Source organism: Accipiter gentilis, chromosome 1 (assembly GCF_929443795.1).
Source record: "Accipiter gentilis chromosome 1, bAccGen1.1, whole genome shotgun sequence".
Taxonomy (NCBI): Eukaryota; Metazoa; Chordata; class Aves; order Accipitriformes; family Accipitridae; genus Astur; species Astur gentilis.
In genome coordinates this window covers 820545-842896 of record NC_064880.1, presented here as the reverse complement: position 1 = coordinate 842896, position 22352 = coordinate 820545, and the positions used below count along the sequence as shown (strand labels likewise).

Genomic DNA, 22352 nt, shown 5'->3' with positions numbered 1-22352 from the left:
AGCCAGCCGACAGCACGCCCGCTGCCCCGCGGCGACACCGCATTGCCAAACCCCCTCCCTGCTCGTCACCGCACCATCACCCCAGGTCCCGCGCCCTGCCGAGGCCTCCCTTGCCTCGCCGCCTTCCTGCCAGCCAAAAAAGGGAGGCATGCTCCTGCCAAGTCAAAGGGTACGTGACAATTCCTGCCAACAGCCAGTAGTCGTGTCGGCGGTGCCAGATGTCGTAGATCTTGCCAGAGGAGATGGCAGCCCTCTCCTCGTTCTGCCACAGTGTGTGCAGCTCTGCGGAAGCAGAAGCGAGACAGACGGGTCAGCCAGCGGGGCTGCCAGGGACATCGTGCAGCGCATCAGGCAGGGCGAGTGATGAAATCTCCCAGGGCACAGCGCAAAATCGAGACAGCCTGCTGCCAGGCGAAGCACCATCCTGTCCAGTCTTTCCACGCGGTTTGCATTTCTTGCGCAGGCTCAGTGCTTCCGTGTAGAAGCTCTGCAGAAGCAGCCAATGCCTCGTCTCTTGCTCTTACCTGTAAAGCCGCCATCAGCAATGTTGAACATGAATCGGAAGTTCATGTTTCTGTCATCCTTCTTTCCATCCTCCTCTTCCTCTCTGTCACCATTTTGCTGAGCCTCGCTTTGCTCCTTCTCCTCCGCCTTGGCGTCCTCTGCTTGGCAAACACAAGAAATCATGCCTGTCTAATAGTACTCTGCCAGAAGACCAACTGGGGTCTTTCTTGCCCCATCAGCTGCCAGAGGAACTCCCTGCTAAAGTTACCACTGGAAAAGCCACCAGCCTGCTCTCTGCTCCGCAGCAGCTGACCACCTGCCTCTTTCGGCAGGTCCTACTGTTTGCACAGCAAGTACAGGCAGCGCCCAACATAACAGCGTCTTGTGTCCGCTGGTGACTCCCGAGCATCATCAGACAGCAGCACCAGCTGCTGCGGGTGCTGACGATTGTCCTCGCCATCACCCCGCAGACATGCTCCCTCACCTCCGTGCCAGGCACCTGCCTTGCTTTGGAGGCCCTTCACACTGCTTCCCACCCCAAAGCCTCCTCACACCTCACCTGGTTTGACTTCTTTGTCCTCCCCTTTCCCTGGGCTGCTGTTCAACTCCAGCTTCTCCAAAGACTTCTCCTTCTCTTGAATGCCCTCATCTGCAGAAGGGAAGGGGACCATGAGAAAAGCCTGGACTGCAAAACGCTCTTCAGGGAACAACTTATTGTCTGGACAGACTTCCCCTTTCAGGGTAAAGCGATTACACTGTTTGTACATTCAAGGCATTTGAAAAAAACTTCTAACAGAATATTATGCTGCATTTTATCAGGAAAATGTATTTATTTTTCCCTCTTCCTTGAGACAGCTGAAGAAACATATTATTAGGAACAGAAAATGCTCCCCAGAATGAGCACTTCTCATAATTTACAACCTGGAACTGTTGTTTTTCCAGGAATCGCTACAGGACCTTGCAATATTCAGGTTTCCCACTGCGATGTGGAGAAGCAAAAGACCCAAGCAAGGTGCGAGCGCCAGAGCCTCCCACCAGCGGAGAAGCCCACCCGTCAGGAGTGCCAGCACATCCCAGACTTCTAGGGTGCACGCCCTGGGCTCCACGTGACTTGAGCTGTACAACTTTTCGACGCCACAAATCGATGCCACTCCTGGGTGCCACAGCCCCACAGAAGTCCCAGCCACAACTGAGAGTGGAGCCCGCGCATGGGCATCGTGTTTGTCCAAGCCAAAGAGACTCCTCACCTTTCACCAGGGGCTCAGGAGAAGGCTCAGTCTTTTCACTCTCCTCTTGCTTCTCCACCCTCGGCTTCTCCTTGCTGTCGCAGCTTTCTGTGCGCTCTTCACTTTCTGCCTTCTCGGCGCTCACAGGCACCTGAACGTAAAGCGCCCACACCAGATCAGCCCAGCCTTGCCCGTTCCTCAGGGAGCACTCCAAGTTTCTGGGAAGACCATGAGAAGGCCTCCAGGCACTACTGCTGGAAGAAGCCACCCTACCTGGCTGTCAGACACCTTCCTGGACTTCTGCTCCACTTGCTCCTTTTCCTCCTGGAACCCGAGTTGGGTTTCTATTTTGTCTGTAGCAACAGCGAAGCAAGGAAGCCATTGAACGGGGCCCCAGAGGGGTAGGCAGACACCTGTAAGCCCTTCTGGCCTCTTGGCCTACCTCCCTTCCCAAGGCAGACCAAAGCCACGATCCCCTGGAAGCCTGTAGGCACACCTACCCGCAAGGGCCACAGATCCCATGTGCATATGTGCTGGGCTGGCCGGGATGGGGGTGTTGGGATCCGAGGACACAATCTCGCTGGACTTCTTGCTCTCTGGGCCCTCGAGGATCAGATCTGGAGTGCTGTACTTCCCATTGACATGCTCAAACTCCTGGACCTGGGGCAGACACACACCATCGAGTCAAACACAGCGGAGACATTTCCAGCCCGGTGCCGCAGAGCTGGCAAGCGCAGGCTGCTCCACCCGCAGAGGCACAAAGTGGCAGGATCACTACACCCACCCTGCCAGGGACGTCTGACACTATGGCTCGGAGATCCAGCAAGCCTCCAGCGTAATTTCTCTTTTTTGTCAGCCAGGCTATTGAATACCTGCTCATCCCTATGTCCCTCCCAGGGAAAGAAGTGGCAGGGTTTGAAAGGCCGTTTGCATTACCATCCCCTATACGTTTATGACAAAAACGGATGTGCCCTGAGCCTGGGAGATTCAGTAGGGGATCCCTGGTGAGAGGCATTCGGCAGCCAATGAAACCCACAAGTCTCCAGAACACACCTGAAACGGCACGTTGAACATTTTGCTCACCCACCTTCTTCCTTACTAGTGACATGACTCCTATCCGAGTCAGCACATGCTGGCGCGACAGCCCTTCCCGGGGAACACCATCCGCAAAGGTTTCAGCACCGTCTGCCCCAGGTTCGCACAAATGTCTCATGAAGAGAGAGACGTACGCCCTGCGGAAGGAAAGCCAGACCTCAGACCAGCTCAGCCCACGGACCCCCTGCTGAGGCAAGCACCCACACCATCTGCTTTGATCCACAGGTGAGGGCAGAGTCTCCCACCCAGGCTAAGATTTACCCTATCACACACAGAACGTTAGCAGCCCTCTCAAATGAAACAGGCATTGCCTCCCCAAAAATAAACCATGCTGGGGGTACGCAGGCACTTGGGCTACTGCTGCCCAGTGGGCTTTGTCACAGCGCAGCCTCCACCTTGCCCTGGGGAGCACGGCAAGACAACAGGGCGATTGGGGTTCATCCCGAATGCAGGAGCTAAGCACTCGCCGCAATCAAGCAGAGCCCAGGACAGACCTTGCCCTGCCTGCCCAGGAGCCCCCATACCTGAACTCCTTCTCGCTCTTCCCTCGCAGATCCCGGACCAGCCAGTGAGAGTTGAAGGCGTCCTGGGGCGGCATGCCCCAGCGCATGATGGCATTCAGGAAAGCCTTACGCTGGCGGGCGTTGAAGCCGAGAACCTGCAGGGAGCAGAGGCGTTGCCGTGACCAAAATGCGGCTTCGGAAGCACGTGGCATCTCGGAGCCTCGCGGCTGTTACAGCTGTGCTGGACCAGGACCGACATGCAGGCAACTCGGCACAGAGTAGTCCAGCCCGCAAGCCCATGGCAGCCCCGGCACAACCGCATCAGTCGTGCTCTGGCCGAGGCCAACACTCACCTCAATATTTCCCCCAACTCTTGCCAGCAAAGGAGGGAGAGGCTTATCCCGGTCACTCTTCAGCTGCCTCCGGGATTGTCTTCTGCCACCTAGAGTCAAGCAGCCTCAGTGATGGATGGGCCCAGGCAGCGAGGAAGGACAGCCAAAGCACTCAGGTGCCCCAAGCTTCCTGCACTGCCTCCCAATGGGAGCAGAAGCCGGGCAGAGTGGCAGCCCAGGCTGTGGAGCCCCTTCCACCCATCCTGCCGGCCTCCCCGAGCCGGGATGCTCTTCCGCCCTTACCGGCAAGGGAATACCGTGCCCATTCCTCCTGCGGTCCCCCATCCTTCCACTGCCAGGACCAGACCAAGGTCCTGCAGCGACCAGTGAAGGAAACAGGCAGTTGCCTTCCCTGCCCTGGGAATCTCCTTGCTTGGCAGGCAAGTGGGGATACCTTCCCCTGCATGGAGGCCCAGAAGCACACCGCTCCCTCCAGCTCAGATGTTTCTGCTGCACCTGAGTGCCGGGGGCTTCCCGCAGAGCAAAATCCCCTGGAGTAGCAAATGCATTAACTCACTCTGACCTTCTGGCCTCTCTTCAAAGTCTTCATCCTCATCCTCAGAGCCAATGGAGTACTCCGACTGGTTGTCAGAGAGCTCATCCTGCCACTCTGCAGACCGCAAGGGAGGCCAGGTTAGAATAGTGCCTGAGCAGCGGGACCCTGCCCGGCAGGGACATGCAGAACAGCTGGGAGCCCACCCACAGGTGCAGCTGGCATCCACTGCCAGGCAGCAAGAGAGGAGGGCACAACAAGCAGAAAATTGCCTTCTCAGGTTTTCCAAAATTAGTATTCTCCTCTACAGAAAAAAACCAGTTTGAAGTATTTTGCCCACAGACATGTTCTTCCAGAATTCTTCTGGCAGAACCAGAGTTTACGGACCAAAAAAGAAAAAGAAAAAAATCTTTGAAGAATTTCTATCCCTGAAAGTTTAGGAATCGGGGAGGTACAGAGTCTACCAAACAGCAGAGAAATGCCAAGCAACAACTCAGCCAGTGGGTCTGAAGTCAGCTTTTCAGAGCCAGCCCGCAGGGCCTGCTGCCCACCCCGAGCCCAGCCAGGAGCCGAGCGGCCGCAGCCATACCTTGGTCCTCCTGCGAGGCGTCATTGTAGTTGACCTGCTTGCGGATTCTCTTTCCTTTCCCCAAGTTCCTGGCCAGATCTTCCTGCTGCTGCTCATAGTGGTGCCGCAGCAGCTTCTCCCAGTAGTCAGGGTCCACATTCTCCTCTTGCTTGATGATCTCACGTTCCACCTCCTCCTGCAAAGCAAGAGACAAGAGGCTTGAGATCAGGCAGCCACAGACCTGCCTGCATCGCCCCGCTGCTGGTCCTCTAATGGCACTCCAAGGAAAGAGGGAGGGCACCGAGCCACTGGCTGAAATTTGCCTCCCGGGTTGTTGCCCAGGCACACCAACCTCAGTGCAAGGCTGCCAAAGGGCTGGGCCAACCTCCCACCCAGAAAGAGCTCCTCCGAACACTGCCATCCATCCCACCTGTCAGTGCCCACACTCACACCAAAGGAGAAACTACAGATCTGCAGAGACCTCCCAGAACAGCAGCCTACTGTCGGCTTTGTCAACAGATGAAGGAACTAAGTCAGTCAGCTACTGGGAAAACCAATGCCAGCAGCACAGTACCTAAGCAGCACCATGCGTGCTGCCAGTCTGCAGGGAAAGAGCCTCCAGAAGGACAGAAGGGGGTGCCTATGGATGGGTGCTTTGTTCGAAATGAGGTCCCACGCCAACCAGGACAGAGCCTGCCTTGCGCCGTGGGCTGCACAGGACAATGACAACTCTGCTTCCTCTGCCTGCGGCCGGGCCCGTCAGCCCTGGGACCCCTGGGTCTGGAACCATCTACAGCTGTCAGAGAGCAAGCAGGGAGGAGTCCTGCCCCACACCGAAACGCTCACAAGAACAGGAAAGGGAGCAGAAGAAACACAAAGGGACGTACAAAGAGGTGCGATTGTAAGACATGATACTAATCACATTACCACACCATCCTCTTCTCTCACAACATACTGGGCCACTTTAAAGGAGCTGAGATACTCGTTCATGTTCTGGAGTTCTGTGTCATCGGTCGCATCCTGGTTTCGGTCCAGAAGCTTAGAGATGGCAGCGTCATCATAGTGGATCACGCTGCTGTCATCCACATCCTTATTGTCACCTGGAGAGCAAAGTGCGGGGAATGGAAATGCAAACCACCGTGCCTGCTCCCAGAGCCAGGCGAGCTCAGGTTGGATGCTGGGCCAGGGAGGGGAAGAGGTCACCCCACCAAGGGGGGCTACACACCTGGTGGGGTGCCACCGTGCTTTTTTTTCATGCCAGGAGTCACTGCACCCCCTTTGGTTGACAGCGTGTCAGAGAAAGGGGTGACAGCATCCGGCATGGTGATCCGCTGTCCCTGAGACACCATGCCTGTGAGCATAAGAAGAGGAGAACGAGCCCCAGCAACTCAGACAGGACCCCACCTCAAGCAGAGCATCCCCAGCGCTTTCCTGACCTCACCTTCCACATCATCCTTGAAGAGCTCTTCTGTCCCAAACTTGAGGATGTCATCCAGCTCTTGCTTGGTCATGGAGCCCGACTTGGAGCCGAGCCCTGGGCGGACCACGAGGTGGGTAAGCATCATCTTCCTTTTGGCCACCTGGGTGATGCGTTCTTCAACAGAGGCTCTAGTCACAAAGCGGTAGATCATCACCTTCTTGTTCTGGCCGATGCGGTGAGCTCTACTGAAAGCCTGCGGGCAGAGAATGAAGCTGTCGAGGGCAGCACCGTGCCATGCCGGCCAAGGGTTCCCCATTTCTCACCCCTCCAGGCTGCGCAATGCCACTGCCAGGGCAAGGCTGAATTCAGCATTCAAGGAGGCTACGGGGCAGTGGAGTGAGAGGGGCTCCTCAGAGCCAACCTGAATATGCTGGCCCCCTCCACTGACTGCAGGTGAGCCAGCTTTCCCATCCAGGCCCCTAACTGAAGGGCCTGAAGGCAGGCAGCAGCAAGGACACGCTCCCGCTAGAAACCCTCCAGCTGCACATTCACTGGGCCCGCACTGCTCCTTCACCACCCTGCACCAGCATGTCCTCCTGCCTAGGACCCAGGCAAAGGAAATGCTGGCCCAAATGGATGGCAACAGCAGACGTAGCTTTGAAGAGGACCTTCTCCCGGCCGGGGAGCATGGGGGGGTTACGCATTTCTCTTCACTTTTCCATTACTTTCCGAGGCATTGGCTGCTCGCCTGCTCTGTTGGTGGTCAGTCCTTAGCTAGGGTCCACCCCGGGCTTTTGGAAACACAAGTGGAAGCTCCCCAAAAGAGGAGGGGGCACCTGGTTGTGAACAAGCAGCAGGAGGGAGCAAGAAGCCTGCGGAAGAGAGCCGGTTTTACGTGCCCGGTCTCTCCCATGCCACGGACAGGCCAGGGCGAGGCTGGCAGATGCAGGAAGGGGGTTCCTGAGCAGAACCAGCTCTTGAGAGAAGAGACCAGCTTCCCTGTGCAGGGTATGCAAACGGAGGGCAGAGCCAGAGAGGTACATACTATAAGGGAAGGAAAAGGAAAAGTCAGAAACCTGGATGTCATTGTGGGGATTCCAGTCAGAATCATAAATAATGACTGTGTCGGCCGTAGCAAGGTTTATGCCCAGACCGCCAGCACGGGTAGAGAGGAGAAAGCAGAACTGCTGAGCACCAGGAGCTGAGAAAGACAAACCCACAGGTGGCAAATGGTGAGACGGCAAGGAGACGTGGAAAGGTGCAGTACCGTGCTTTAGGAATAAAACAGCGTGAACTGTCAGTCTAAGCCAACAAGCAACGGGCAGGGAAGGCAAGGAGTGAGAACACATCATTCCTTGGTGTTGTGGTTTAACCCTCAAACTAGGCAGCCTGCTGCTGGCACGCACCAGGGTTCATTGTGGGACCCAACTCAAGGGCTTAACGCCACAGTATGAGCAGCCCCCGCCATGCCTCGAGAAGCCAGACCTGCCGAGCGCGGCACGACCGACGCGCAGGCAACACCCTGCCACCTCTCCTTCGGGCGAGCAGGGCTCTCAGGCGCAGCCAGCCCACCCTGCTGCTGGCTGCGTGCTGCGCATCCACCCCGCGCCCTCTCCTCAGCGAGGCAGAAACGCGAGTACCGTTAAACCTGTCTATGGCCTCCTGGCGCAGGCCGCCAGTGATGCCCCCGTCTATCCGCTCGTACTTGTAGCCTTCGTACTCCAGGAAGTCCTCCAGCAAGTCTAGCATCTTCGTCATCTGCAGGACAAGGTGACCCTGGCATGAACGGCTCTGCGTGGTCCGGCTCCCTGCCTCCCCCCGCGTCCCCCAGGGGCCTGCCCTGCCCGGCCAGGCCCCTGCCCGCAGCCCAGAGGCCAAGGTGGTGGTGGAACTGCCAACGGCAGAGTATGGCCAACATGCAACTGCCAGTGGAGTGACACTCGCATCTCGTCTTCTACAGGCAGCTTTGCCAGCACAAGGGAATCGTGTCTGAACGGCCCTCCCCGAAGGGGAGCACTATTGCTGTTATCTCCTCTTTATCCATAGATAAAAGAGGTTTTAAACACAACAGGCACTCCCTCAGGAGAGAGCTGGGACGCAGTCCATCCACTGTGACGGCCACGGCTGCCACACTATCTGGGGGAGAAGCTGTCACCAGCTCTTCCACCTATTGCTATCTGTTCCTAGCACAAAATTCTCATACAGAACAAAAAAAAAAAACCTTTAAAGATGTATTTATTATTAATCCTTCCCTACACTCACCTGGGAGAAGATGAGAACTCTGTGACCCCCATCCCGTAACTTCTTCAGCATCTTTTGGAGCAGCATCAGTTTCCCAGAAGATTTGACCAAAGAATTCCCATCGTAGGATCCATTGGGCAGAACCGGGGCCTCCTGTCAAGGCATCCTGGTTAGCCTCCTCAAGGACAACACTCGTTAACTTCATGCAGAAATTCATATGCATTTCCAAGGCAAAATCCTTGTATGAAACCACTCGCATGAAAACCCCCACCGTTAACCAAAGCAAGATCACAGAAACAGCCCCCACTAATGGCTTACACACAACATTCTGAGAAATGCCTCCACGGTGCAAATACAGTTGACATACCACTGCTGCCACAGGGAAGAGGTACGGGTGATTACAGCACTTCTTCAGGTCCATCATGATGTTGAGCAGCGAGACCTGGTTCCCACCACCTTTCGAATTCAGGGCTTCAAAATTCCTCGTCAGTATGAACTTGTAGTACTTCCTGAGGGAACGAGGACAGGACAGGCAGCCTTGTTAATTCGGCCAGATACAGGACTGGCGTGAACAGGACAGCACCACATTAAACCCCACTCGCATCACTTCAAAAGGGACATCTGGACATTTTTAAAAGCAATGGTTCAGCACCCTCAGCCCAGAGTCAGGTTTATTTGATCACTCTGTGGACATCGCAGCACTTGTAAGTGGGACAGACTCAGGTGCACAGTGGCTAGGAACACTCCCTGCTGCTGGGTGTAAACCGAGCCTTGGCCCACCGTGCTGGGAAGAAGTGACATGACCTTCCTGAAAAGTCCCCCATCTCAGCAGAAGATACCGTTGAAGCTGAGCAAGTCAGCCCAAAACAAACAGAGTCCAGCAAGCATGCCCTGGGGCAGCAGCACTGCTGCAGACTGACACCAGACGAGCTGGCAGCACAGGCTGGTGCCCCGGTGCCGAGAACAGGAGAGGGAGATGAGGATTCAACCTCAGGGTTTTCTCTGTCCCCCCAGAAGTAGCAGAGCCACACCGAGAGCCTGACAGCATCAAATGCTTCCTGCTGAGCAGCCAAGACTGCATGGAGCCCAATTTAACCAGAGTGAACGTGCTCCCCAGTGAGACAGAAAGCGCTCCAGCTCTTCCTGCAGCAGTCCTGAGGACAGCAGGGCGTCTCTGACCTGTCGAACCCCACTGACGCCCCACCATGCCACAGATGAGGCAGAGTGAGGGAGGCCAGCCAGCCACCCCGGGGCAGCTGCTCTGGAATTACTCACTTCTGCATCTGGCTCAGCTCCACTCTCACGATCAGCTCTGTCTTGGCCGGCATGTTCTTGAACACATCTGCCTTGAGCCGCCGCAGCATGTGGGGACCCAGCAGATCATGGAGCTTTTTGATCTGGTCCTCCTTGGAGATGTCTGCAAACTCCTCCAGGAACCCCTCCAGGTTACTGTGAAAGCAGCCAGAACCAGAGAGTGCTGAGCGACAATGGGATGCACGAGAGTGAAGATATCTGTTTCTTTGTGACTTAAAAACAAGGGCTGAGGGTACGTGATGTGGTAATGTTCCCATGCCTGTATCTGAGCAGAGCAAAAGCTAGGCCAAGGAGCAGCACTGATGGCTGAGGGGAAATCTACACTAAATGCGCTAATACAAGGTCTGAACAAGTTCCCCAAAGTACCTCTCTCTCCTCAGAGAGGGAAGAGAAGGTAGGTTTCAGTTCCCCACTCACAAATCTCCTGTCTGATAGCAAGGCAATAGCTACACACAGGACCCAAGAAGTTCTAGTCCATGGGAATAAATTTGGGGTTACATTAAATGTGCATGCAGCTGCTACAACAAGCCACGGGGACGATGCACTTTGCCACCCACCTGCCGGTGCAGATCAGTGACACTGGCACAGCAGTAACTGGATCCAGACACCCCCACACAGACAGGAGCCCCGGGAAACCTCTGCTGAGCCACCCTGCCAGCCAGGTCCCTGCTACTCTCTCTTTTTGGAGAGGGGGAACTAGCACAACTCACTTAAACCTCTCAGGAGTCAGGAAATTGAGCAGGTGGAAGAGCTCTTCCAAGTTGTTCTGGAGTGGAGTGCCGGTGAGCAGCAGCTTGTAATCGATCTTGTAGCTATTTAATACTCTAAAGAACTGGGAAAAGAAATGAGGTTAGGTGAAAAAAGCTCACAGGAGCCAGTTAGTCATCCAGGGACTCTGCAGGCTGCACACAGGGAGACTCAGCAGTAACCTCTCCCTCCCACCAGGCTTGCAGAGCAGACCGCAGCTTGCCTGTCCTGCTCCGAACCATCCCCATCAAGCACAGGCAGCAATCCTGAATGTCCTTGGGTCACACCACCTGCCTCTCCCTGTGCTGGGGATTGTGTGAAGGTCCCAGGGGCCAGAGACCACATTTAGCCTCAGGTAAAGGGGAGAGTAAGGAGAGGGATCGATTCCTTTCCATGACAGCCCATCCAAGGACTGTCAGGCAGGCAGCTAGGCTGCTGCCTCTTCCACTGCTGAATGATTTTTAATGCCAGAGGGTGTTAAAGAGAGAAAATCCACTGAAACGCGGGTCCCAGGCAAAGCCTGCGCGAGATGAGGACACCGTTCAGCTCCCAGGAAGAAAAGCATGGAGCAGCAAACCGCCAGTGCGTGGGTGTCATATCTTTATGGCACCAGCCGCACCACAAAAATTGCTGACAAATATCTAGTACTTACTTTGGACTGGTTGTTCTTCAGCCTGTGCGCTTCATCCACCACCAGACAGGCCCACTCGATGGAGCCCAGCACTGCCTGGTCAATAGTGATCAGCTCGTAGGAGGTGAGCAGGACATGGAACTTGATCTGCGCTTCCTTCTGGAGGAGCAGAGGGAGAGAAAAGCTACAATAAGAGAGCAAGGAACGGGACGGCCTCCACCTTCGCTGCTGCTGTACATGACCCAAGGAGAAAAGGAGGGGCTGCCTGCACTGCACTGCACAGCACCGGCAGCAAGGCCGAGGCATGAGTCGTGCCAGCAGAAAATCTATACGCATCTGAACATTAGAACCACGTAGGGGATTACAGAAACAGAAGAGGGTCTGGCACAAATCTTTAAAGCTCATCACAAATCTCCTGCATCTGTCAACTGTGCCAGCTTCCCTCTTTGGAAAACAGCTGATTAGGGACCTAAACAACCTCCTCCTCCGGATCAAATTCTGCTCTCTCCCCTTCTAGCTGATGGTTAAAGCTACCGGGTAGGGCACAGACTTAGCTCCCACCTTCATCCGGAAGACCTTCTTTCCACTCCGGATGGCGTTGTCTTCAAAAGAAAATTCATTTTCCCGGATGACCGACCGGCTTTCTTTGTCACCTGTGTAGGTCACGACGTAGAAGTCGGGTGCCCACATCTCAAACTCACGCTCCCAGTTGATGATGGTGGAGAGAGGGGCACTGACCAGATACGGCCCTTTCGAGTGGCCCTGCTCAGGGAGACAAAGTCCAAGCTGTTCTCCCTGTACTGAGTAGCTCTCGGCCACCTTGGGGACCGCTGGATGCTCCACTCACCTCCTTGTACAGGGAATACAAGAACACAATAGTCTGCACAGTCTTCCCCAGCCCCATCTCATCAGCCAGGATAGTATCCGTTCCTTGGGCCCAGGAAAATCTCAGCCAGTTTAGCCCTTCAAGCTGGTAAGGATGGAGTGTGCCTCCCGTGGCATCAATGTACCATGGCTGCTTGTCAAACTTCACCGTAGGCTGAAAAGAGACACGACACAAAGCAGTGAGAACCAACTCCTCCTCCTTTCTCTGCGGCCAAGCACATCCCTCTTTAGCCTTGTGACACCAAACAGCCTGAAAAGAGATGCAGACACAGTCCCCAGCCCAGCCCTCAGGCTCCTCACAGCAAAACCACTGCCGAGCTTTCAATGAAAAAAACACCAGGGTCCCCAAGGGAACTAGAGGAGAAAAGGGCAACAGGATGGGGGGGCCAGACAGACCTCCCTCTCTGAGCTCACGCACCATTGCGCTGCCCCTGCTGTTCTTACTCACATCCACGAGAGGCGTTTCTGGAGGTTTTTCCAGCTTCTCCTCTTTCAGCTTTTTTCCTTTCTTGTTCAGCTTCTTCAGAGGGCGTGTGTCCTCCCCCAGCATCAGCTCCCTGCAACAGCCAGTGCACATCAGGAAAAGGCAGACGGGCATTCCTCTCCCAGTCCCCAAGCCAAGGGACATAACCGCCTCTCAAACTCCACTGCCTTTTCCCCACGGGAGCTTTTCTGCCCCAGTTAGCATGGGCACTCCTGGAGTGTTAACTTTCCCCTCCCAGCAGTCCATGCCACATCATTCCGGAATGCAGAACAGCAATCTCATCAGAGTACTGTGGTTTTCCCCCAAAACAGACAGGCAGCAGTGCCACGGAGCTGCCCTGAAGTGCAGTGAGACCACAAATATTACGGCAATATAAACGTAGCGGAAGGGGAGCACAGGCTGGAAAACAACAGGTAGGCTAGATTTCCCAGCAGCCCTGAAATGGCATTTCAGGAGAGCCAGCTTTCCAAAAGCACTCAGCCACTGGTCTCTGAAGAGAGGTCCCTGCGAGCAGTGCCAGTATGTTCCAAAGGGGTCACCTACAAGTTCCCAGTCATCCCAAGGCCTGCACAGGCTGCCCCAGCTCTGCCAGGCTCTCCCAGGCTGTGGCAACCCAGCTGCAGTCCCCACCACCCGGCTGGCTTGTACCTGTGGTTCCAGTAGAGGTGTTTGAGGTTTTCATAGTACGGGATGTCTATCTCGTCAATCTCCCAGGTGCACTGGTCGTAGGGCAGGTCTTTCCACTTGATCAGGTAATGGATGTCTCCCTTTTTATCAAAGCTGTAATGCAGGGCATGAAAAGCCTGTCAGTGAAATGACACTTGACCCCCGGGAAGCAGCTAGCCATAGCCTGCTTCCCCGAACCTGGATGCTTCATCCTCCGCTTTTACCTACAGACCATGACATCCAAACAGAGGTAGAAAAACAGAAAGAAAGTATCTACGCTTTCCTGCAGAAATGCCTATTAATCTGCTGTATGTGTTAAATCATTGAGCTTTAAAGGCTTCCCTTCCATTCCACTGGGCAACCTCGTTTTCCAGTTTTACCAGGACTGGATGAATACCAGTGTTCACCCTTCTTTCTCCTGCAGCATTCACTGCTCTATGAAGTTTTGCTTACACTGAAAAATGAATAAAAAACACTACCAAGTCTGATTATATGCCTACGAGGAAAAAGCCCTTGCCTTATTAGCAGACAACGTAAAGCTCGCGTGAAAATTAGCCAGGCAGCTTGCTTTATTTTCTGCCAAGCATCCTTCAAGCAGAGTCACTGCTTGAAACTTCAAGTTGCCACTTGAAACATAGGAATTCAACAAAAAGGCGTCTCTAGCCACTTGATGTAAAAAAGCCACCTGCATAGCACATTTCATATGCAGGAAATTTCTTCCACAGAAAAGAAATGCAAATGTCAAGGCTTCGTAAGGAAGTCAGGCACCTGCTCAAACTCCTTTCCTTGGGCACTGTCCCTAGCAGCATCAGGGGAGGTAAGCAGGAACAACGCGTACCACACAAATCCCTGCTGGTGCCTCACCTTTGCCAAGAGTGCAGAGGTGCCACATGGTTTCCAAGAGGAACAAATGACCTACATGGAAAAGGGCTGCTGTTCCAAAGCAGTTTAGGAGAGGAGCAGCAGCCGCAGGGCACCATTGATGGAAGCAAGACTCATCACCAGGTTGCAGCAGAAATTTACAGAATGATTAGGCCACAACAGGGACACAAACAATACGTCTGGGAAGAGCAGAACAAACCTGCACAGCCACCTTTGGAAAAAATTTACTATCTCTATTTTTAACGCGCAAGGTAGTGGAAACAAAAATAAGACAAGCATCGATTCACTCCAGGCCTTAGCTTCACCTTGGGAGCAAACCTCCAAGGCAACAGAGACCTTGAAACAAGCCAGCAGCTGAAATTCCACCAGCCCGAGATCTTGGCTTTGCAGAAGGACAGCCAGAACTTCCCGTCCTGGGGGGGGAGAACTCAACCAAGCACAGAAATCCCGCAGCAGGCAGTCCCAGCAGCTCAGCTAACCGCATAAACTGTCTGCGTGAGAGCTGCGCACGAAGGGAAAACCCGCAGAGTCCACAGACCTGCTGCTCAAACCTTTATCTGCAGAACTTGTGGGGGTCCCAGGGAGCGCAGCACGGCTCACCCTTGCCGTTTCCCTCCCTGGCTTGCGACGGCATCGCCCAGCACCAGCACTACCAGGGGCTCAGGCACCCTGGCACGTGCCCATTCAAGCACCCCCCCGGCACACAGCTCCTCACCTGTGGTTCAGGATGCGGTGGATCATCATCCACTCAGGCTTGATGCCATAACGGTAGAACCGCTCCTCCATCTTGGCGTACTGCGGGTCTTTGTTCTTCCGCTTCTCCCTCTGGCTGTCCTCGTCCCCAGAGCCATAGTCGAAGGCCGGTGGCTCATCCATGTCATTCTTCCGTTGGTAGTTGCGGTACATCACAGTGTGGTATAGCTCCAGCTGCAGCAGGCGGGAGCCACGGTCAGTCCGCGGGCAGTGGGGCAGCGGGCCCAGCAGGGGCCCCACGATGACGACGACAACGCACTGGCTCACCTGCAGCTCCTTGACCCAGGAGCAGTGCCAGTAGGAGAGGCCTGCCCACTTCACAAAAAACTCGCGCTCCGGGATCCCCTCCAGCACCTTTGGTGCGGGGAGGGCCAGCTCCGCGTCCGGGGTGGGCAGCACAGGTGGGAGCGGGGTGGTCGGCGGCTCCTTCCAGGCCCAGTGCAGGATGCGTTGGACTTTGCCCTTCAAGGGAGGGCACTGAGGATGAAAAAAGCAAACAGGCAAGAGCACAGAGTTTAAGGTGAGCCCCTGTCAGGGGCCGCGGGAAGAAGGGCAGACCTAGAAGGGCAGAAGGGGTCTCGCAATGCTGAGTGGACGGCAACCGTCCAGGCACGGCAGGGAGAGCACAGCCGGAGCTCCGGGCAGCGTGCTGGCACAGCCTGTACCGCAAGCTGCTGCCAGAGGGAAAGCCCAGGGCAGGGAGCGACCGTGGATTCACCCCCAGCCGCAGGAAGCCAAGCATGGCAAACCGGGTGACCTGAGCAGTCCCAGCCCCTGCCTGCATCTGTCTCAGCCGGCAGACAGCACCACCACCCCCACGGGAAAGCAAAGTGCTGCCCAGGTCCCTGGCAGAGCTATGCCTTTGCTATTTCTAATGGGGTGGACAGAAAGGAGGAGGTGAGGCTGAGTGGGGCGGGCAGAGGCTGGCTGGCGCAGGTGTGCCCGAGAAATGTCCACAACACTGCAGCATCCCCCACGGGGACAGGCATTGCCACCAGGCAAGAAAGGCCCCTCCACACAGGCCATGCATCAAATAGGGCTTGACATCCCATCTGAAAACCAGCAGGGAAGCCGCCAGCCAGCAATCCCCACGGGGAGACTGCACAGGCGGCAGAGCCATCCAGGGCCCTCAGAGTGCACGCGACTGGCAGCGATGCTGCTCCAGGGAGGGGGGTTGTGGCAGAGGGCAGGACACCGGCCCTGCGGCAAGGCATGGGGAGAGGGTGCGAGGGGCAGTGGCAGCTGGGAGACCCGTTCCCGGGCTGGGCCAGGTGGGTGCGGGAGCAGGGACAGGGCAAGGAATGCTGGTAACACTCACTGTACAGCGAGGGCAGAGCCATTCACCGTTTGGTATTTCTGGCAGCGGCGGGTTCAGGCAGTGGAGGTGGTAGGAGGATGGGCAGGTGTCGCAGCACAGCAGCTCCCCTCCGTCCTTACAGACCCGGCAGAACTCCATATGGTCGTCCTCCTCCTCCTCGCCACCTTCCTCTTCCTCCTCTTCCTCCTCTTTCGGCTCCCACTGGATGCCCTCCTTCTCCTGGGGAAGCACAGCCAGCGTAACGCCAAGGGTTTCTGCCACCCACCCACCCGCCCACCCCCATGGGGCCCCGACCACACTCACGCAGTGGGGGCAGCTCCACTTGCCCTCGGGGGCCTTCTCCAGCTCGGGGTCCAGGCAGACGAGGTGGTAGGCGCGAGGACAGGTGTCACACAGGATGATCTCTCCTCCCTGCTGGCACACCTCGCAGTAGTCCTGGTGGTCCGTCTCGTACCCATCCCCTTCTTCGACTGCAAGCAAGGGACAGGCGGACAGTCAGAGGGACGGCAGAGCTGCCTGCTCTCCCGGGAGGGAACGGGACACTTGCTCCTCTATGATACAGTTAAGGAAACAAGGAAAGCATTTCGCCTCAGACCCCTCCTGTTACATCCCCCTACCTCTCTGTCCCTCAGCACCACAGTTCATCTTTGCACACAGCATCATCTCACCTCTGTCTCTCTTTCTCTCTCCACACTGTATCATCCTTTGGTTCCTTCAGGCTCTCAATGGAGAATGCCAGAACCTGGAGAGGTTGCAAGGGAGGCCAGTCAGAGAAACCTCCCCAGGTACCAGCGCCACCAACTGCAAACGCACCATGCAAGGGTGACACGGCCGAGGAGGAGGACCCCTCCTCCTGGGACTACTCTGCTCTTCCTGGGTGCTCACTGGCGCAGAGGCAGGAGCTCTCTCAACTCGGCACCGACGGGAAGAGGAAGGGAGAGACAAGGCCTTGCAAGCACCAGAACGGCTCATCTCAATGCCCAGCTCTGCTACAAAGTCCCAGCGCGGACCTCCAACCTTCTGCTCCTCCAGCACGCAGCAGGAGCTGCCTAGCTCCGGCATGAGGGCCCTCGTACAGCAACAAGCCGGGAGGAGAAGCGATGCCCTTCACACATGAGACATGGAGCCAGCCGGCCAGCCCTGCCTCGCCGACCAACGGGGAGGCTGGCCAGCATCATGCCCTAACTGTCCCCCAGCCCAGAAGCCGCCCTTCCATTTCTCAGAAGCAAAAAACCTTCCATTGCTCAGAAGCAATCAGCAAAGCTAAGAAGCCAAAGAATGCACCTACATCTGATGCATCTCATCCCAAACAAGGATGCAAGGTAGAAAGGCAGCACGCATCCTGCAGCTGCACAGGAGGCAGAGATGGCATGGGAAGCCAGGCAGGGCAGCACTGAGCCCCAGCAGTCCCATCGGCACTTGGAGCCAGAGCAGGGCTTGGGGCAGCTCAGCACAGGAGGGCTGCTCTCAACGGCAGCACAGGGATGCAGGTGCCATCACACAGAATCCATCACAGCCCTCCGCGAGGGAAGGGATGAAGTAATACGCACACAAACGTGGCCACAGAGCCACTGGGAGACCCCGACAGATGCTTTCCACCGCTGCTCGCGTGCCTCCCTCTTCCTACATCACTACACAGATCTACTGCCTGCCCGCTGCCTGACTGCACAACTCACACGGACAAAAAGTCCCTTGTCTTAATGCTTTCTTGACTGCAGGCTGCCCTGCTCCACTGGGAGCTTGCCACAAACTGTGTTTCTCCAGGGGCTGCTCCTCAGAAAATACCTTCCCTAGACGCCCCACAAATTCTGGAATTTCGCTGCTAGAGGACAAATCCTGGCAGGATCACATGCGCAGGCAGGGTGCCAGCTGCCCACACTGCCCGTGACGCACCCCGGTGCACAAAGCACAGGCAGGGTCCTGGGGCAGGCAGGGGGCTCAGCTGCCCTGGGTGGCTGGGGCTGTGAGCAGGCAGCAAGAGGGGGCAGGCAGGCTTTGTGAGCCACGGCACAGCACAGCACCGCAACCATGGCTCTCCCGAAGCAACTCTGAGTGGCAACAGAGCTGGCTTGGGGGCAGAGGAGCCCCAGGTGCTGGCTGATGGCTGGAGATATGCCCAGAGGGAAATGTGACGGTGGCTTGACAGAAAAGCCCTGCCACCGGGCTGCCCCACCACCACCGGCACTGTTGGGGTGAGCCAGTGCCCTGCGACAGGATCCACTTGCTGCCTTCTTGCAGGCACAAGCCCACCAGCAGCAGGGCCTGGACACCAAGAAAGCTCCTCGCACTCCACACACACAGGCAAGCACAAGCACATCCTCTCCACCGAGCCAGCGCCAGACATGGCCTGGAGCTGCCAAGGCCAGGAAAGCACCATCTGAAGAGGGCAATCCGAACAGAACAGGAACAGAGTACAAAGGATGGCCTACTCCTCTTTTTCTTTCTCCTCCTCTTCCCTCTCTTCCCCAGGCCAGCCGAGCACTCGGAGCGCACTGAGGAGCTGTTGATGCTGGCACTGTCAAAGTCGGATTCCTCCCGTTCCTCCTCTTCGCTCTGCAGAGGGGAAAACCAAAGCACACACAATCCAAGCGCTGGCATCCCAGCAGTCACTCCCAAAGAACACTGCTCTGCAGTGGAACAAACCCCTAAAGACCCACATAAACCCACGTGGGATCATTGCCCAGCAGCTGAGCTCCTCAGGGTACCCTCCTTTCCACATGAATAGACTACCCAGAGCAGCAGGGATGGTGCAAGGCAAGCGTGCTCCTGGCACTGACAGACAGGCTTCATAGGTGTCACAAGGCGTTAGGAAGCAGAAATCTCCTCTATCAGATTGATGTCCCAGCCAGGCAATCGATAAGCGTAGACCCGGACTATCACTAGAGCCTGAAGGCAAATACCTTGCACTGCTCAGCACAGCACAGGGACAGTTTGTCCACTTCACAGCACCATCAATGTGCAGTCACCACGAGGTCAAGTCCCTGCTTGGCCTCCCTGACAAGAGGTGGGCTCTGGGTTTCCCCTGCAGCCTGCGATCCCCACTAGCACAGAGTGCAGAGATATTGCATGGTGCAGCCGGCCCAGTATGCTGGGAAGGGCTCAGCATCTCACAGGTGTCAGCCAGCTGCAAGAGCCCACTGTTGTGACAACATCATCCTGGGTGCAGACACCCGAAACAGAGACACATGGGGGGATGACCCCCTGCTCCCAGTCCTGTGCAGTCAGGGGCCCCCTTCTCCACTGCTTGGAAGAACTTGGCTCCCTCTCTCTCTCGACACCCATTTCAGCTTGTGTCAGCCCGTTTGCGTGCACGCACGTAGGCATTCACGCTTGACCTGCCTTACAATGTGCAAGGAGTTATACAGGCCCGGCATTCAATGGCATCAAAACATCAGAACACATCTGAATTCTTATTCTGAAGACTTATGCATGCAAATACCCGATTTGCACATTATTAATCAGGTGCTTAGCACTCCAGCTGCAGGAGCAAGCCCAAGCTCTCGGTAACTCTCAGAAAGGCACAGATCTAGGTGCACCCAGACACGGGATGAATTTTTTTGATGTGTGATTGAAAAACAGCAGCAGCGAGTGGCTGCCTCGCACTCCTCCTTTTGCTTCAGCCTCTGACGCACAAAGCTATTTACAAACAGGTTGTGTTATGTGAACTAGAGCTAGAGAGTCGGTGAGCTCCAATAAGGGTGAACTAATGGGATTTTGATCAATACTATTATCAAGACCTACAAGAGTTCCACCCCTATTCAATACTTATTTAAGAGACTTAAGCTTTAGAATGCTCTGCTAGTCTTTAAAACATGCCTAGCATTTGTATGCTGACAAGAGCACAGCACGCAAACTGCAGTGGCGCCCTGTTGCCGCACTCTTACTGGGAATCTCTGGTACTCCTGGGCTACACTGCGGGATCGCAGATGCCCAGTGGCAGGCTATGCTAACATAATTAAAGCATTTGGTAATACTCTTAGAGGTATGGTTCAGCTGGAGTGCAAGCCCCAAAGAACTCCTTTGCCAATGAAATCTGAAATGATGGCATTACCAACCTCGCCACTGGAATTAAAGGTGGTTATACAATTTTAGCAGAAATTGTGCCCACACAAGACATCTTTACAAATCTAAGCCTGAACACAGCTCTCTCTATCAAAGGGATGAACGAACGTGCTGATCAGAGACTGGTGCCTCGCAGCAGGGCATGAACAAGGCTGTGACACCCCCTACACAAGGGAGGCTTCTATGGGAGGGCTCATCCTGTCTTTTCTCTGCCACACTCCCCTGTACCCAAGGCCCCATGCAGAAAATGGAGGCGCACACTTACAGAGGAGCCCTTTTTCCTTTTGCTGGGGATTCCTCCAAACCGGAATTTCAAGCCTGCCATCTTTTTCCCCTTCCCTTTTTTCTTCCCGTCTTTGGAGCCCTTGATTTTCTTCCGCACTCCCGGACCTGGAGAAACAGAAGATTTGTTTGGTACTCTACAAAGACCTGTCCCCCAAATCACTGCCCCCCGCCAACTCCAGGATTTACAGGGAAGATGAGAGAGCACTGGGGACCAGACGGAGCAGGCCAGTGGCTAACACTGTCCACAGACCACGTGCTTCAGGGCAAAAGGCTGCAAGCCCAGACCCAGCCCTTGCAAAGAATCGGGGGAAGAAAGCATCTGCCCTGGGATCCAGGAGAGGGACCGCAGCCCACAGACCACAGGGCTGCAAATACCAAACCAGGACTTGGGGGTCTGCAAGGTGGGGAGAAGAGGCGGCCGCAGAGAGGCAGGAATGCTGCACTGATCCCACTGCCCGGGAAGGCTGCTGCAAGCTGCGCTCTTGGTCAGCTGCCAGCTCTGAGCCACTTGTTCAAAACCTCTCGAGGCATTAGGAATTGACAACTGCACAAGTGGAACAGCAACCTTCCTGAGGAGGAACATGGCGCAAACAAAGGGAGATCCCTCCCTTTCCCACTACTGCCCAGCTTCTACAGCAATTCACACAGCCCCTTCCAAGTGTGGGGAAAGCAGCATCAATCTGCTGTCAGAAATAGGAAAATGTTTACAGCAGGAGAGCCCTTTCAATACAAGTCAGACTATTTCCAGAGGAGCTACTGTAGATTTATACAGTTGGCTCGCTCCTTGCAAGTGGGCTTTGAAGACAGTCACCGTCCACCCACCTAACAGGAGAACAAATCCTTTATTCTGAAAAAGAGCTGCAGCCTTACTGCCAGTGCCATTCCATCACTGACCTCCTTGCTATCTCAGAGACAAAGCACCCAGCTCAACTGCCAAAAGGGCGCATGTTCATCCGGCCAGACCATACCTGCTCTGCCAACGCACCTCTGCCCTAGCCTTGCTAACCTACAAATCCCCTTCAGCTTGGACACTGGACTCTAAGGATACTGCTGGTTTCCAGAGGGCTTTACAGCCCCGCTGAATCCCCCAGGAGAGAAGACGGCACAGAAACACATGGCCCAAACACTTATTGAAGATATAAGAATGAAGTTGAGTATTAATTGCCACAAACTGCTGGAAGTCCAGAAGGTCCAGAGGCTGCCAGGGTGTATTGCCATGGTTCACAAACCACAGCCCCCTCTAGGACTTCTGCAAGGGAAACAGGAGCTGCAGACACAACTCTGGCACTACCTTCGCCTCCCCAGTTTGCTGAAGCATGCCTCCTGCCTGGAGATGCTTTGCCACCTTTGCCAGCCTGAAGATGCGGCTGGCTAGCTCCACAGGCGGGCCATATGCTACTGGTGAGAGCAGCCTCTCCACTCAGCCCACCGCGATTGGTACCTACCCTTGCCTTCCTTGGTCTTAGCCTTCCTGATGACGGTGGGCAAGGCAGACTGCTGGGGGCTGGCGGCAAGCGGTGGAGCGACGGTGACTGTCTCCACAGCTGCAGCAACAGCCGCTGCTGCCGCTGCTGCTGAGCTGCCCTTGAACGGGTTGTTGGCACTGAACTCTCGCCACTTGGCACCAAGCACGGTCATCATCTTGGACATGGGGATCTTGGGGTTCTTCTTGGCAATCAGAGGCCTGCAACATGGGTGAAAGGGAAAACCACGCATTAACAGAAAAGCTTTGCTGCGTGTCCGCTCCTGCTCGTTGCCTGCTGCTACTTCAGCCCGAGAAATGCACCAGTGGTGCATGCCTCACAGCAGCAGGTTACTGTGGCCCACTGGTACCAGCTCCACTGGAAAGGCAGCAGAAACCAGAGCTTTCTTAAAAAAGAACA

General features: G+C 55.6%; 1 protein-coding gene across 9 annotated transcripts in view; it reads right to left on the bottom strand.

Annotated features, from left to right (window-relative positions):
* The window catches only part of CHD5 (chromodomain helicase DNA binding protein 5), a 32251-nt gene that overhangs the window by 3103 nt on the left and 6796 nt on the right, over positions 1-22352 (bottom strand). For 4 of the 9 annotated variants that reach the window (XR_007506131.1, XM_049801347.1, XM_049801351.1 and 1 more), the window contains exons 5-36: positions 21915-22153; positions 20450-20574; positions 18552-18675; positions 16426-16592; positions 16123-16341; positions 15072-15281; positions 14767-14978; positions 13152-13283; positions 12468-12576; positions 11982-12173; positions 11696-11896; positions 11156-11293; positions 10467-10588; positions 9718-9891; positions 8810-8951; positions 8464-8595; positions 7842-7959; positions 7278-7402; positions 6223-6454; positions 6007-6132; positions 5709-5881; positions 4803-4977; positions 4238-4330; positions 3682-3770; positions 3350-3483; positions 2818-2962; positions 2231-2390; positions 2004-2083; positions 1752-1881; positions 1064-1153; positions 525-662; positions 174-282 (exon numbers count right to left, since the gene is read on the bottom strand). Coding sequence is in view for 8 of the 9 variants with exons in the window: in XM_049801347.1 (XP_049657304.1) it covers positions 174-282; positions 525-662; positions 1064-1153; positions 1752-1881; positions 2004-2083; positions 2231-2390; positions 2818-2962; positions 3350-3483; positions 3682-3770; positions 4238-4330; positions 4803-4977; positions 5709-5881; positions 6007-6132; positions 6223-6454; positions 7278-7402; positions 7842-7959; positions 8464-8595; positions 8810-8951; positions 9718-9891; positions 10467-10588; positions 11156-11293; positions 11696-11896; positions 11982-12173; positions 12468-12576; positions 13152-13283; positions 14767-14978; positions 15072-15281; positions 16123-16341; positions 16426-16592; positions 18552-18675; positions 20450-20574; positions 21915-22153 (4755 nt within the window). In the remaining variant the exon portion in view is untranslated. Of the gene's footprint in view, positions 1-173; positions 283-524; positions 663-1063; positions 1154-1751; positions 1882-2003; positions 2084-2230; positions 2391-2817; positions 2963-3349; positions 3484-3681; positions 3771-4237; positions 4331-4802; positions 4978-5708; positions 5882-6006; positions 6133-6222; positions 6455-7277; positions 7403-7841; positions 7960-8463; positions 8596-8809; positions 8952-9717; positions 9892-10466; positions 10589-11155; positions 11294-11695; positions 11897-11981; positions 12174-12467; positions 12577-13151; positions 13284-14766; positions 14979-15071; positions 15282-16122; positions 16342-16425; positions 16593-16790; positions 16865-18551; positions 18676-20449; positions 20575-21914; positions 22154-22352 lie in introns of those variants that run through there. The other 5 variants (XM_049801359.1, XM_049801368.1, XM_049801386.1 and 2 more) reach the window with 5 other exon arrangements.